The sequence below is a fragment of the Mustela putorius genome, unplaced genomic scaffold (assembly GCF_011764305.1).
Source record: "Mustela putorius furo isolate JIRA1106 unplaced genomic scaffold, ASM1176430v1.1 tig00000592_pilon_pilon_pilon, whole genome shotgun sequence".
NCBI lineage: Eukaryota > Metazoa > Chordata > Mammalia > Carnivora > Mustelidae > Mustela > Mustela putorius.
Window position 1 is genome coordinate 6,693,260 of NW_025421426.1, and position 16,264 is coordinate 6,709,523.

A 16,264-nucleotide genomic window follows, 5' to 3' on the forward strand; every position below is an offset into this window, starting at 1 on the left:
CTCTTCTCCTTCCCTGTCCTCATGGATCTGCAGGCACCGGCCGAGGGAGGAGGTCGTCGGGGATGCGGCGTGTGTTCCTGTGTGTGCGCCAATGCGGGCCGTGGTGTCTGGAGATGTTGCTTGTGGTCTTATGATATTATAGAGTGTTTAGCTGCTCCTCGGAGTGTGTGTCAGGACGGCTTGTCCTGGATAGTTGTGACATTGTTTGTTTCGGTATTTTTCTCTGTTGATTCATGTTTATTGGTTGTGTTGTGTAGCCTAGACTTCTAAGGATTTTGAGATGTCTTATAGAGTCCACGTGTCCCTGGCACTGACCTCCTCATTCTCCGTGGATCATTTACCTCACCAGCCGCTCCAGTAAGCGGGGGGCTGTCATGGTGTGTGTTGTGGATGAGGGAACCGAGGCAGACAGAGGTGAAGCAGCTTGCCCAGGGCTCTCCACTACTCAGGGAGCACGGGGCTGGGCTTCTGACCCAGGGGGTGTAGTTCTAGAGTCACTCTAAGCTTGTCCCCATTATCTCTAGCCTCCGCTCTGAGCTTAGTTTGTGGATCTGTGGCTCGAGATTTGTCCGCTTTGGCCTTTTCCTCCCGTCCCCATCTTTGGCCGTGACCTGGAGCTGCACATCAGCAAGGGGGCTCCAAGGGGTCAAGCCCTGGCGCTCCCGCTTCACCAGGCATGAGCCCTTGGGCCTGTGACTTGGCCTCTGTTTTCCCCTATGACAGTGGGGAGATAGTCATTACCTGTCAGGTCGTGGTGAGGAACGCCTGAGTGTCCCTGCATTCCAGGAGGGCAGAGTGTGGCAGGGACCGAGGGGTTAGCACACACTCTGCCGTGTTGGCCTTTAGCTGTGGCTGTGGGCCCTTCGCTGCAGAGCACATCTGCTCAGGTTGTGCACTCACTGCCCCAAGAGCTGGGTTGGGGCAGGCTGGAGCAGCTTACTGATTCTGAAACCCATCCTCCCTCCTCTTTGGTTTGCTCTTTCCTGCAGCTACTCCATCGGCAGGGCGACAGTAGCTTTGTTTAGAAGCAACATGACTGGCTGGCTTTGCTAGGCCACCTCTTCCTTCCTTAGCTTCTTGGGGTCTCCTGCCCAACCCTCAGCCCGAGGTGGAAGCCCTTCAGCCCTTCCTGTCCCGTGGCCTTACCCAGGACATCCTTATTTAAGGTTTGGCAGGCTGGGAGGTGGTGTTCTGTGAGCCTTTTGGAGCTGAGGATGCTCACTGCAGAGCTTCCTGTGAGTGCCGGAAGCCCTGACTGATGGTTAGAGACCTGGTGACCCACAGGTGACCTCTAGATTGGATGGAGTCCAGCTTCGGGCTTAGGGGCATTTGGAGGTCAACAGAGCTATCCCCTTGTCTCAAGAGTGCCACTGCTGTGTAGCAGCGACCAGGGCTCTATTCCCCCCCGCCCAGCCCCCCAAATTCCTGAGCCTTCTTTAGATTTTTCAGGTTCATATATATAAGGCATTGCACATGGTAGGTGTTTAAAATCCAGCTGGTTAGTACATGTTCACTGAGGCTCTACTGTGTGCCAGCCACTGTGCCAAAATCGGAGGCTACCTCAGTGAACAAGATAGCTGTGGTCACTGCCTTCAGGGAGCTGACTGCTGTGTGGGAATAGACAGATAAACAAATAATCTGAATCATTCCAGATTACACCTGTCTGGCTGCTTTAGCTAGGGTTGCCCAGGTGTTGTTTGAGGAGGTGGAATCTGAGTTGGGGAGTAGCCAGGCTTGGGGGGAAAAATGTTCTGGGTTGAAGGTATGGCAAGTGCAAAGGCCCTGAGGTAGGAATAGGCTGGCAAATGCGAGGGGTAGCTGGAAGCCCAGTGAGATGAGGTCAGAGAAAGACAGGGTCACATTATCTGGCCCTTGAAATTCATAATCAAGTGTTGGGTTTCTTTTGTAGTGCAGTGGAATACCACTGGGGGGTTTTCAGCAGGGGTATGACACAGCCTGACTTGCAATTTAATGCAAAGGATGGACATTTATGGAGCACTTAGCATATGCCAAAGCCTTACGTTTAACTCATTTAATCCCTCTAACAACCCCATGAATTAACTGGATAACTCCACCTTCCCGATGAGGAGGTGGAGGCACAGAAAGGCCAGGGAACTTGTCCGAGTTCATACTTAAATGCAGAGCCAGGATTGCAAGCCCAGGCCTCTGGCTCTGAGTTTGTGCACTTGACCCTGGGCCGTGCTGCTTCCTGAAAGGTTACTCAGGCTGCTGGGCGCAGACTCAGGGCAGGAGTGGAGGCTGCGAGGCCCACAGTGAGTGGACGGCACCCTATCTGAGGTTCCTCCTGCTCCGTGGTCGCCCAGGGTCTGGGGCTCCTCCCAGGCTGGCCCAGCCATGGACGCCTATCAGTGCATCTCCTTTCCCGCCACGGGCTCTCTCCCACAAGACTCTGTCCTTGTCTTGCAGAAGGACAAGTTCTGCGTGTATGAGGAGTACTGCAGCAACCATGAGAAGGCCCTGCGGTTGCTTGTGGAGCTGAACAAGATCCCCACTGTGCGCGCCTTCCTTTTGGTAAGTGTGCTTGTCACCTTCCCTTCCACTCAGCCCAGGCTTGTGAATCTCTGGGTACAAGAGAGCTTCCCGCCGACCCGTGTTGTGTTGCCTGGGTTAGCTGCTCATAACAGCTGGGGTAACTCTGGGATCACCAAATGTTTTCTATACAGGGCCAGATTTTTGCCTTTTTGAATCACGCACTCTCTGTCACAGCGACTCTGTTTTGCCCCTAGATCATATGCAAAGGAGTGAGCATGGCTGTGTTCCAGTAAAACCTTATTTACAAAACAGGCAGCGGGCTGGATCCAGCCCTAGGGCCACGTTTGCCAACTCCTGATCTAAAGTAACGATCCTAGTAAGAGTGGCAGCAAATGGTAGTAATGATTGTATGCTTAGGATTATTTAATTATAAGCAAATGAAAACCCAGTTAAAATTGGCTTTTGCCCCCAATTTGTTTTTAAAGATTTTATTTATTTATTTGACAGACAGAGATCACAAGTAGGTAGAAAGGCAGGCAGAGAGAGAGGAGGAAGCAGGCTCTCCGCTGAGCGAGAGCCCGAGGTGGGGCTCAATCCCAGGACCCCGAGATCATGACCCGAGCCGAAGGCAGAGGCTTAACCCACTGAGCCACCCAGACACCCCCCCAAATTTTTTTTTATGGGTTCCCTTTTCTGGGAAGTTTAAGACCCAAGAGGGTTTCAGGCACAGCAGAATCTAGGTGTTCAAATATGTCATCAGGGATGTGTTTCTTGGTTCTGCTTTTCTCTGCCTTGGCTCCATTTCCAGGGAGGCTTCCCCACGTGGCGCCAGTGAGGCTTCTAGCAGCTCTGCTCTTACACCTCAGAGCAGAGCAACTTTGAGATAAGAAAGTTCCTCTTTCTCTGTAGATAACAGCAGAAATCCTGGATCTGATGCTCATTGGTTCAGCTTGGCTCAAGACCTTATCCCTGAACCAATTGCTGTAGGTGGAGGGTTTGGTTGTTGCTCTGATTGGCCACTGCTGGAGCTGGGGGGTGGAGTCAACTCCACCCATACCACAGGCCCTAAGGGTGTGGAGCCCTAAAGGACAGTGGGTTTGCACTTGTGTGTGTAGGTTGGGAAGAGACGTTGGTCAGGCCCTTGACGGGCTTCTCTACAATTGCAGAGAGCTTCGCTTGTGTAGAAGGGTTCTCATCTGTGATTTCCTTGAAGTTTTACCAGCCACTGTATATTGTGTGTGAGTTAAGATACACATTTGTCTGCTCTGCTGACATCCCAAATAAAAGTGGTTTAAAGAAGGTACAAGTTTATTTCTCTGTTGTGGTAACAGCACGGATGTAGACAGCCTGAGGCCGGGGTGGGAGCCCTAGTGTCTGGGGCCCATGGCTTGGGCTGGGCGCTCACCTCTGTGGTCTAAGTTGACGTCTCACAACTTCCACATTTGGGTAGTGGCGTGCAGGAAGGGGGTAGAAGGAGGGCCTGCCCTTCTCCTTTCAAGGGCACACAGGAAGCTGCCCATATCTCTTCTACTCATGTCCAGGACCTCGCCACAGAGCTACACCCGGTTGCAGGGGAGGCTGGGGCATGCATCTGGGTGCCCAGATGAAAATTCTCTTGCCGTGGAAGAATATAGTAGGGGACATCGCGTGGCCCTTGCCAGCAGGTGATTTTGAGAACTCTAAAGCAAGCATCTCATGGGTTCGAATCCTGATCTCTCACTTCTAGATCCCCTGCTCATTCCGTCAAAGACCAACACTGCCACCCCCAAGCTCAGTTTTATTTCCCAGCAGAGCATAGAGAATAAAGCACAACGAGTAGAACAGCTGACACAGCACAAGGAGTGTTAGGCGTGTGCCCAGGGGGCCACCCTGCACAATGAAATTCTTTTTTTTTTTTTTCATTTTTAATTTTTTATTTTTTATAAAAAAAAAATTTTTTTAATTTTTATCCCCAGGGGTACAGGTCTGTGAATCACCAGGTTTACACACTTAACAGCACTCATCAAAGCACATACCCTCCCCAATGTCCATAATCCCACCCCCTTCTCCCAACCCCCCTCCCCCCGGCAACCCTCAGTTTGTTTTGTGAGATTAAGAGTCACTTATGGTTTGTCTCCCTCCCAATTCCATCTTGTTTCATTGATTCTTCTTCTACCCACTGCACAATGAAATTCTTACCTGCACATCTCCCTCATGCACAGTCTCCAACAAAGAATTTCCAGAATTTGGATTCAGAATGTGTGTCTCCTTCACTAGTGCGCTCGTGTTGCTTGGTCCATTTCTGGGGAGCACCTGAGGAAGGGCAGATGGGTGTCGAGTGTCTTCATGCTCACTGATGCTGTTGGCCACTCTTAACCTGCGTCCTCACCGTTTCAGTTTTGTACTTACATTCGTCAAAGAGTCGGGGCCAAAAGCAAGGATAACGTCCTGTAATACGGGACCACGCACGGCCATGCTTCTGTGATTGACCTGCTGATTCGAGTCCGGGAGTCCCTGCTGCCCAGGCTCTAGGCTCCTGGCTCAGGGGCCCTCTTCCTGGGGGTGTCCCCTGGGGCTCCTCTGGGTCTTGAGAAGCAGGAAATGCCGGGATGGTGTGAGCAGGGGTGTGGGAAGGGAAGGGCCCCACTTCCTCTTTCCTTCCTTCTTCTCTCTCCTGCGGTCCTCCGGGTGGGCCCAGCTGCCCTCTTCCTAGCAGCAGCTCCACGGGGCTGGATCAGGCAGGGGGAGGACACGGGCGGTGCCAGCCCATGCATCATCTTCCTCCCTCCTTGCTGGTGTCTCCGGCTTTTGGCCGCTGACAGAAGAGCTGTCTCAACCATGGGCTGTTAAGATGTTGGGAACAGACGGGATCTGGCTTTCCAGTCAGGATATGTTGTGTGCTCGCTGAGAGATAGGATGGGGACTTCCTCATTCTGTGACTTAGTTTTCTTATCTGTAAAATGGGGTAATTTATTCATTTATTCATTCATTCATTCATTCATGCTAAGTCTTGGGGTACAACAGTGACCGAGGCAAGGAAAGGCCTTGCTCTCATGGAGCAGCCATTTTAGTGGGAGAAACTTACCTGCCGTGTCTTGGGGTGTTACATCCTTTCAAGGAAATACAGTAAGTTAAGGATGGCAGGATGTTTGGAGGGAATTAGGGTGGTGGCTGCTATTTTAGATTGGTCGGTGGGAAAACCGTGTCTTACGTGATATTTAAGCAGAAACTTTGGTAAAGTAAGAGAGAGGCAAGGAGTATTGGGAGGAAATCATTCCAGGGAGAGGAATCGTACATCCCAAGGCCCTGAGGTAGGAGAGTGTTTGATGAATAGCAAGAAAGCCAGGGTAGTGGATTGGAGAGTCCGAGAGGAAAGTGGGAGGAAGTGAGATCAGAAGAGAGAAGCCAGATAATGGAAGGAACCTTTAGGCAGTGGAAGGGATCTGAGATTCTCAAAAGGCTTTTCTTACAGGGGGATGTAGCGACAGGCACTAAATGCACTCATCGTGTGACCACTCCCGTGATCAATCCTGTGAAGGAGCAGCATTGAAAGAGAGAATTTCCAAAAGTTCTTCCCATCGTACCGGAGCGTCATCTTGCTAGAACAGTGAATGGCAGCTCTGTGTGTGTTTGCGTTTTGCCCCCCCCCCCCCCCGGCCCAATGAAAACAAAGTAAAACAAGAATTTGGAGTGTCTGGGGAGAAGTGTGGTTGGTAGTTTTGACACTTATGTGAAAACCCCTTGATCCTGGACAAAGAGCCAGACCCTTCCCCTGCCGGGTCCTCGGGGCTTTTGGAAAGTGCCCCCCTACCCCCAGGCTCCCCTCTCTCTGCCCGGAGCTGACATCACCAGGACAGCTTGTGGCGAGCCCTGGCTCGGAGGACAAAGGCCTGAGTGTGAGCGGTGTGGGGCCTGGCATCTCCCAGCTGCTGCTGCTCGGATACCCCCTCTGTGCCCCGGGGGAGGTGCGGGGCTCGGGGGTCGTGCAGCTCCTGCCAGAGCAGGGACCTGGGCTCCCCGGGGTTCTGCTTCTCCAAGGAGAGGGCCCACCAAGCTCCCTGCAAGACAGTAGCTCTGGGTCTTGGACCCATCCTTTTGCTTCTGTGTGCCACTTTCCCGTCTGGAAGAGGGAGATAATGTCCCCGCGTATCCTGGGGCCGTGAAGATGAACTTTACATGGTGGAGCACAAGGTACAGGGCCTGGCACGTGGTGGTCACAGGGCATATGTTCCCTGGGCTTGCTTTCACTTGAACATAAGCAAGGATTGTGTCTGCCTTGTTGGGCAGGTGCCCCAGCGCTTGGAACCGTGCCTAGCCCATAGTCCGCACACAGTATATATCCACGGAACGAATGAATGAGGGAATGAACGAGTGATGGGATGAGAATTCTTTGCTCTGGGAGCTTCTGTGTCATTAGCAGTCTGCCCGCGCGGTGTCGAGGAGGAAGACGAGGACTGTGGGGTGGGCTGGCAGGTTGCTCTTTCCTTGGTGCGTCCTTCATCCTTCCTGTGTGCATGTGAGCACGCACGTGTGTCGCGGGCACATAGTAAGCCTGGGACAGGATGGCAAGGAGGTCACAGGACGGGGGGCGGTGAGGACTCAGTTCACTTTCCAAATCCTGTTACCCTCTCTCTACAGAGGTAACCAGCCCCTGTTAGAATTTGGTTTATTTTTCCTCCATCCGTGTCTTTGTATTTGACGACAGATGTGTTCCCCACAAACAATGCCTAGTTTGGTTGTGTGTGTTTTTAAAAGCTTTGTATGAATGGGTTTGTAGCAGCCACATCCTTTAGTCTGTGTTGCTCCGTGTGGTGCCCGACCCCCCGTTTCCCACACCATGGACTGTGGCACCGTCTCGCCTAACAGGCATGTTTTTCCATCCTTCATTTGGTGGCTGTTTAGGTTGCTTTCCATTTTGTGCTGTCCCATATGAGGCAGGTCTGAATGTCCCTGTTCCTGTCCCCTGGTGTGTGTCTCTGGAAGTTCGTGTAGTTCCTACAGACCAGGACTTAGCACACTATTTTTTTTAAAATTTTTAATTTTTTATAAACATATAATATATTTTTATCCCCAGGGGTACAGGTCTATGAATCGCCAGATTTACACACTTCACAGTACTCACCATAGCATATACCCTCCCCAATGTCCATAACCCCACCCCCTTCCTTCTCCCAACCCCCCTCCCCCCAGCAACCCTCAGTTTGTTTTGTGAAATTAAGAGTCACTTATGGTTTGTCTTCCTCCCAATCCCATCTTGTTTCATTTATTCTTCTCCTACCCCCTTAACCCCCCATGTTGCATCTCCACTTCCCCATATCAGGGAGATCATATGACAGTTGTCTTTCTCCGCTTGACTTATTTCGCTAAGCATGATACCCTCTAGTTCCATCCATGTCGTCGCAAATGGCAAGATTTCATTTCTTTTGATGGCTGCATAGTATTCCATTGTGTATATATACCACATCTTCGTTATCCATTCATCTGTTGATGGACATCTAGGTTCTTTCCATAGTTTGGCTATTGTAGACATTGCTTAGCACACTTTTGTAAAAAGCCAGATAGTGGTAGACAGTTCAGGGGTTGGCTGTCTGTTAAACCGCTCATCTGTGCCACACTTGCTCGGAAGCAAGCACGTGCAGGTACGTAAATGAAGGATGTGGCCGTGTTCTAGTGAGACCCTGCTTGCTGCAACAGAGAGCCGTGGGATTTGGCCCAGGAGGTGGGGGGGGGTGGGCGGGACAGGTTGCTAGGCCCTGATCTAGGCTTTGTGCTGGGTGACAGATGATGCATATTTCCCTCTCCTCTCGGTGTTGCTAAACTGCCTTTAAGGTCTGCAGTTGTGTTTTGAGAGTGCTTCCCCTGCTTATTTGAAGGTGGCCAAATGCCTCTGCCGTCCCTGGTGGGTTATAATGAAGGTCCTCTGTCCCTTTGCAGAGCTGCATGCTCCTGGGAGGCCGGAAGACCACGGACATCCCTCTGGAGGGCTACCTGCTGTCTCCGATTCAGAGGATCTGCAAATACCCGCTCCTTCTCAAGGTGAGACAGTCACCCGACTCCTTTCCCTGGATTTGAGGAACTGAAAGCCCAGCTCTGACTGGCTTACGCAAAAAGCAAAACTTGGTAGTTAAGCGGCTGAGACGTGCAGGGACCGTGCTGGCTTTGGGCCAGGCTGGAGCCTACCAGGACCCTGCCTCTTTGGGTTCAGTTCTGCTTTATATTCGTATATGATAGCAGATGGCTGCGGTCCTTTGGCCGCACAGCTCGTCAGGTTCAAGGGCAGCGGGAAAGCCTTGAACCTCTCTTCTAGTAGCTCTGACTCTTCGGCTGTCTGTGGCCAGAAGAATGTGATGTTCTGAATAGTTTGGGCCCAAGTCACGTGGTTTAATTTGGACCAATTACATGAAGCCTTTGCTTGTGCCATTCACTCATCTCCCACGTGCTTAGACTCACACTTAACCCCGGAGGCGAGGCACTGGGCACTGCGGGGCTCTGATCGGTTGAGACCTAGTCTAGGGCAGTGCACTGAGTGTGTTATGTTCTAATGGGCTGATACCAGGATCAAGTGCTCCCTGCGTGATCCAATCACACTGAGCAGATGAGCTCTAAACGGTGCCGACTTACGGCATGAGCTCCGACCTCCAAGCCTCACATGATCCTGTCGGCCACAGGCCCATGGGTGGGGGATGCAGGACCTCCCCATCACAGCCCCTGCTGTTTGTGGAAGAGGCTGGGGGCTGCTGACTGGGCCCAGTGCAAATAACCAGCCACCTGCCATCTTTTTCTTTGATTTGGTCTCGGTGGGACCGACTTGGGGAAGGTTTGCTGCTCGTGTGGCAGCCCAAGAAGTCCTAGTTCTCAGCTTCGGAGTCGGTGCCTGGGCAGATAGATCTTCTGCCGGGGGGATGGCTCTGCCACCGCCGCTGCTTTCTGCCCAGGGTTTTCAGTGCTTAGAAATGGCGGCTTATTGGCCCAAGCATCCCCTGGCTCCATCCCGAAGGCCTTGCATCTGACAGCTGTTCCTTAGGGTCCCCGCTGGGGGATTAATGTGGCTGGTGGCGCCTCATTCCTGCACCTGTCTCTCATGCATGGGGCCACATGCATCCGCTCCATGAACTGGAAGGCGGGGGGGTGGGGAGGATTACTAGGGCACTCTTGAACTTGACTTTCTGCTGGACAAGGTGGGTGACCCTTGAGTCTGTGAGCTGGACCAGACCCTCTCTGGGGCCATCAGCCCTGTCCATGACCACAGGTCTGTAATGTGTGCAGCCACGGTTGGTGGGGCGAAGTTCTCTCTGGCCCTCCTCTAGCCTGCTGCTGTTTGTTTGTCCCCGGGATCTCAAGAGGACCGTCTGTGGTGGTTCTCGTAGTTGCTTTGACCCTCAAATGTTTGAAATGCTGCGTGTAGCTGGCTCTTCTCCTTGGTACAGGAAAAGCTCCTAGAACTTGCAAGTTGCTAGCCTGTGAATTGAATTGGACATATAGATCTGCTTTGTTTGATCCGTTCGGCGTGTTCTCCAAACTCAAGTCGGTTGCCAGCCTTTAAGAGGTAGTACTCTGTGGTGGTTTAGGGCAGGGGTTGGCAAAGCGGTGGCCCGTGAGCCAGATCTAGCCCGTGGCCTGTTTTTGTACAACACATGAGCTGAGAATGATGGTTACATTTTTTAAAGCCTTGTTTAAAAAGAAAAGAAAACCCAAAAAACAAAGAAGAATATGTGACAGAGACCGGATGTAGCCAACAAAGCCTAAAATATTTACTATTTGGCTGTTTACAGAAAAAGTCTGTTGACCCCTGGATTAGTGCCAGGCTTTATAGCCAGCGGCAGCTTGAGTTTGAACTCTAGCTCCGCCATTTACTGGCCGCCTGACCTTGGGCGAGTTACCTTCCCCGGCCTCAGTTACTCAGCTGTGGTACAGGGTTTGTGTTGGTACAGACAGGGCTGTTAGGACGGTTGAGCATTTCCCCCTTAATTCTGAGAACGACGTGATGAGGGAGGCTCTGTGATTAGCCCCACTGGAGAGACTGAGGCACAGAAGAAGGGGCCTCTTCACCGTGAAGTAGTGGGAGCCGTGATTTGAGCCCATTCTAGAGGCCCGCCCTCTGACCACGAGGCCGTGCTGCCAGTTGAGCACTTTGAGGACTCAGGCTGCCAAAGTCCTTGGGTTTTGGGAACGCTGACCCTCTCCATTCTCTAGGTGGGGGTCTGGGACGGTTGGTGGCCTTGTGTTTTGTGGCTTAGTGGCTGCTCCGTTCTTTTCTTCCTGGGGTTTCAAACCTGGAGCATCTGACCCATTAGAAGAAATGCCAGCTCCAGCCCCAGCGCCCAGCCAAGGCCCCCTAGGTGTTAACCCTTTGGTTTCTGGATCTCAGAAAAGTCCAGGCTCTCAACAGGTGCTTGGAGTGGTAGTTTCCATGACGTATTTTAACAACCAGCAGAGTCGGACTTGTGTGTGTGTGTGTGTGTGTGTGTGTGTGTGTATGCGTGTGTGTGTAGACTCAAAGCTCACAACGGCAGGCTCAGGCATTTCTGAGGCCCGCTTAGGCCCAGGGGCTTCCGTTTGGCCTGGTGGGACTCTCGGGCTCTGGGTTCCCGGGAGAGCAGACAGGGAGGAATGGCACCGGCTGGCAACCCGACGGGGAGTGACTGCCCACAGGAAACGATGATGAAGCCAGGCTGTGGCCTTGCTCTCCTGACCAAATGGCTGTTTACTCGCTCTGTTTCCTCAGTCTCCAGCTGTGTTTATCTGGAGCTTCGATAGCACCGGGGGGACCCGCCGGCAGGGCCCTTGAGTCCTCTGGGGACGTGCCATGCTCCCCGCCTGATGGGCTCGCTCAGTGTCCTGGCCTTTGGCACCCACAGCTGGAACATTTGCATCAGAGCACAGCTGGGACTGAGGGCAGTTCTTTATGCGCCTCCTGAGTTCCTCCTTCCTGTCACGTTTTCCAGAGGATTCTAAAAGACAATACCATGTGCCCAGTCCCTCAAGTGTCTCCACCTCTGGCCTCCGCATCTCTGACGCCCTTGCAGATGTTCCCGTGGTCCTCTGAGCCCCCTTGTTTGAGCTGAACTCCGAATCCAGCAGGCGATCGGGATCAGGGAGCCCGGGTGGGAAGAGAGCAGAGGCTGGAATGAAAGCCTCATTGGGAGCGGCCCCAAAAAGCTGAACTTGAACATTGCCTAAGAATAGCCAGAACATTCTATCTCAGCCTCCGGCCCAGGCTCAGGATAGACAGTCGGCATTTTTAGGCTTTGTTGAGTTTTCCGTCGACGTTTCCAGGGAAATGATTCAGGCTTGAGGTCATGCCCCTGGTGCTCAAATGACAGGTGCCTGAAGGGAGGCCGACTGTCACTGTCCCTTTGGGTTGTTTCCTGGTGATGCACAGATCTCATCGGGCCACTCACTGTGCCCCAGCTCATGGTGGGGCTCAGGAACCACAGTGGCGCTGGGGAGAGCCTCTGCCCTTCAAGCTCCAGGCAGAGGGGGCCCCACGAGGGCCTGGTACCTAATGGAAAGCCCGTTGAGGCAGGTGGAGGCAAACTGGATGGGCACATCTGTCCAGAGGGGGCAGCTGCCACCCCAGCCCCTCTGTTCTCCTTTGCTTCCTGCCCCTGTGGCCACTTCCCTGCTGTCTCCTTTGCTGGCTCCACACCTTCTGGGCCTCTAAGCGCAGGTGGACCCAGGGCTTAGTTCTGGGGCCTTTTGTCTCTAGACTTGCTCCCAGAGTGGACTCAGCTGCCTTGTGGCCTTTAAAAAAATATGTGTGTGTGTGTGTATTCAGAAATTGTGCAACCCTCATCATAATAATTTTAGAATATCTTCATCACCATCAAGAGAAAGTCCAGACCCATCAGGAGTCCCTGGGCTTTTCCCTCCTGCCCTAGCTCCTGGTAGTTACTCATCCACTTCCTGTCCCTGGGGCTCAGGACCTTCTACACAGACAGGATCATCTAAGATGTAACCTTCAATGTCTGGTTTCTTTCGTTTAGCGCAGAGTTTTCCAGGTTCACCCACATGGTGGCCCAGATCAGAGCTTCGTTCCTTTTTATGGCTGCATAATATTCCATTGTATGGAATCACATTTTGTTTATCCATTCATTCCTTGACGAATGTTTGGGTTCTTTCCATTTTCCGGCTATTAGGAATAATGCTGCTATGAACAGCCATGTGCCAGCTTCTTGGGGACACTCCTGTGACTTTAAGCCGTGTCTTTGTGTCCGACCTGCAGCCTGGACCTGTCTCCTAAGCTCCAGGCTTGTTCTCCTGCCCACTCAGCTTCCCCACTTGGATGTCAGACAGGCATCTCCTGCCTAACACGTCCAAAACCGAATGCTTGGCTCTCCTCTTTCCCCAGACCGGGCTCCCCTCCCTGTCACCCCCTTGTCCCCATTTCCGTACATGGCCTTTCCTTTCTGATGGCTCAGGCCAAACTTGAGCTGTCTTTGGCTCAGCCTACATCTAGTCTCTTAGGAGGTCCTGTTGGCTCTGGCTTCGGTTCTATCTTGAGTCTAGACTTTCTAGCTCCTTCTCTCCATCTTGCTGCCAGGCCCTTGCTACAGCCCCCGCTGGGTCTTCCTGCCTCTGCCCTTGTCCTCCACGGTCTCTTCTCAACCCAGCAGCTAAGCCCAAGCCAGTTCATGTCACTTCCTCACTCAAGACTGTCCAGCGGCTCCCTGTCACTCAGATTGAAATCCAGATTCCCCATCATTGTCACCTGTAAGGTGCTGCACAGTGAAGTTATGTTTTATTTCCTGCCCTCCCCTGCTTCTTCTCCCACGCCCCTGGCTTTCTTCCAGCTACATTTGTCCCCTTGCCATTCTCTGAACACAACAAACATGTCCCTGTGTAGGGCCTTTGCACTTGCTCCTTCTTCTGGGACATCATTACGGTAGATACCCCGAGGCTCACTCTCTAATATTGTCAGGCCTCTGTTGCTCAGTTGTCTCCTCCTCAGAGAGGCCTTGCCTGGCCACCCAGCTGTAGCACAAGTGCCTCTGTCATTCTTTGTCCCCAACCCTGTTTTTATTTTTCCTTCACTGTCACATTCTGTTTTCTAACTCATGGTGCACAGATTGATTTTCTGAATCCTCATTAGGCTGTCAGCTCAGCCAGGGCCAAGGTCTGGGCCTGTTTCTGCTTGTTGCTATTCACCTAGAATGAGCCTGGCACATAGTAGGTGCCCCCCCCCCCATTGACTCACTGAATGACTATGGAAAATGCCACCCTAGTGTGACCCACCATTCCTAAATCCAGAAATTGGGACTTTCAGGACACCGATAGTACCTGATTTCCAAATGTCAGCTTGGTTCAAAACTTGTCAAGCGTTGCTGGGGCAAAACAGGGCATGTCCTGGAAGCCGTCTCCGGGACAGCTGCTTGAGTGGGCTTGTGGCAGGGGTGCTGTCTGCAGAGTGGCTGCTCAGGGTATAGCCTTGGGGCCCCGCAGGGACTCCTATGTGTCTTGCACTTCTCACATCTGTCTGTGGGTGATAGAGCTGTCACCCTCGCTCAGTATGGACACCTTGCCAATCAGTTGTTCCCTCTGTCTCCCTGGCCACTGGGCCACCCCAGGGGATGGACAATGGTCCATCACCGGGGAGGTGTTGGCATCAAGTCTTGGTGGAAGGGGATGGCTGGGGAGTGGCATGTTCCCCGGAGTGGGGACATGGACCACTTGGAGCTCTCCAGAGGGTGTTAGGTGGCCCATGAAAGCCTTTCTGTGTGGTGAGTGGTGGGGGAGGGAGCCCCGGAAAGCAGTGCAACCCGTAGTGAGATGTTCTTTTCTTAGCAAGTCCCCGTGTGTCTTCCTGAGTCCCTCCAGCAGAGTTATGGTTAGTGCCACAGGGTCAGGCGTTTGGGAGGCCATTTTATTTACTCATCAAGGATTGTCGAGTAACTGTTATGTGTAAGGCATGGTCCCAGGTGCTGGAGATAAAAAGTGAACAAAATGGCCCAGAGCCCTGCCTCTGTGGGACTGGCATTCTGCTGGGGGAAACAGCAGAGGGATGGATAGGAAATGAATATACTTGCAGAGCTAGCAAGGGTTCTGTGGGGAAAATATCTCAGACCAAGAGGGTTGATAAGGGCCAGAATGAGGGACGAAGAGGGTGACATTTGAGCAAACACCTGGAGGAGGTGAGGAAGGGGGCCTACGAATACCTGGGGGAAGAGTCTGCCAGATAGAGGGAAGGGCCAGTGCAAAGGCCCTGTGGCAGGAGTGTATCTGAGGAATAGTGAGGTGGCCAGAGGACGATCTGAGGGAGTGGGGGAGTGAGGCCAGAGAGGTGGTGAGGCCACATTAGGCAGGTCCTTGTGGGCCACTGTGGGCTGTTTGTCTTCTCTGAGTGTTGTAAATGCCTCAGGAGCGTTCTAAGCAGGGGAGGGACAGGGTCTCACCTCATTCTGACAGGATCCCTCTGGCTGTGTGTGGAGAATGGACTAGGAGTGGGGAGTGGGGGTGGGGTCCAGGGAGTTGACTTCAGGGGTACCAGTGGCAGCTGGCTGGACCAGGGGGGCGGGGGTGGGTTCGTGTTGAGATTTGCCCCTTCACAGGGTTTGCCATTTCCACTGAATACTTTGGGTCATGCCTCTGGAGTTCTTCTCTGACTCCGCTGTTATGAAATGAGCTCCTTATCTACCAGGGATCTGGCATTGATTGTCACTAGCTTGCTGTGAAGGCACAGGAAGTCAGCGTTCTCACTGTGGCCCTGGCCGCAGTGCCCACCCTCCCTCCTGCCTCTCGGGCTGAGCGCTGACACCTTGCCCACAGCTGCTCTGACACCCAGCGCCAGCTCAGGCTCTTTCCTGTGTGGAGAGCAGCGGTGGCCTCGGACGCTCCTGCAGGATGGGGCACCTGCTCTCACCTCTGGTTTTGTTTCAACTCTTCAGGTCACACTCTCCTTCCCCTTCTCTGTGGGAATGCCTCCTTTGTCGGAGAGAGGGCTCTGTCTCCCCCTTCCTTGCTTCCCCTTTGCTGTGTCCCCAGAACATAGCAGGTGCTCAGTGAACCCTCAGGGGCCTGACATCGCAGAACGTCTGGTCTGCGGGACCGTTAGGACGTGTCCTCCAGAAAAGAGGCTGTTGGTTTACAGGCGGGGACAGAAATGACGTGAATGGAGAGGCGACGTGCTAGAGTTGGTTTTCTGCTCCGAGTGCTCTGAACAACGCGCTGGCAGGTGGCCCGGCGGCTGTCCCAGCCAGCACGTGTTGTCAGACGACAGACTGAGGATGGCTGGCGTAGACCGGGTGCTTACCAGGTCTGTAGTTGACCGCAGAGGCCCTTTTCCTGGAGGATCGGATTCACCGTACCCGTGAACAGAACCAGACGGTCAGGCTCACATCCAGCTGTGCCTCCATTTACTTTCTGGGGGCCTTGGGCTCTTCTGCCTTAATCTCCGTCACTGTTAAAGTGGATGATAACGGACCCTACCTCGTCCGCACAGAGTAAAGGCCGAGTGGGCTGTAACTGCTCCCGCCCCTCCTCCTCCTCCTGGCGCCCCTCCTCCTCCTCCCCGTGGCCCTCCTTGTCAGTGCTTTTCAGCATGGAGGGCGACTGGCCCAAGGTCACTCGTCTACAGAGGGGCAGAGCCAGCCCTGGCACCCAGGTGTGACCCATCAGAGCGCCATGCCTGTGATTTTCAAGGGAGCAGAGAGGTGGGGAAGATACAGGAACCGTCGGGCACGTCTAGGTCAGATGGTCGAGGAGGCCTGTCTCTGCCGGCACGGCGCTGTCCGTTGAGTGATTCGGCTGGAAAATCTTCCCTGCATCTGGAGGTCCTGCTAGCGTCTCCCTCTTC

General features: G+C 53.2%; 1 protein-coding gene across 3 annotated transcripts in view; it reads left to right on the forward strand.

Moving 5' to 3' along the window:
* Nucleotides 1-16,264, forward strand: part of PREX1 (phosphatidylinositol-3,4,5-trisphosphate dependent Rac exchange factor 1) — a 176,521-nt gene that overhangs the window by 81,520 nt on the left and 78,737 nt on the right. For all 3 annotated transcript variants that reach the window (XM_004746244.3, XM_045082121.1, XM_045082122.1), the window contains exons 4-5: nt 2,428-2,532; nt 8,407-8,508. In XM_004746244.3, coding sequence (XP_004746301.1) covers nt 2,428-2,532; nt 8,407-8,508 — 207 coding nt within the window. The remainder of the gene's footprint in view (nt 1-2,427; nt 2,533-8,406; nt 8,509-16,264) is intronic.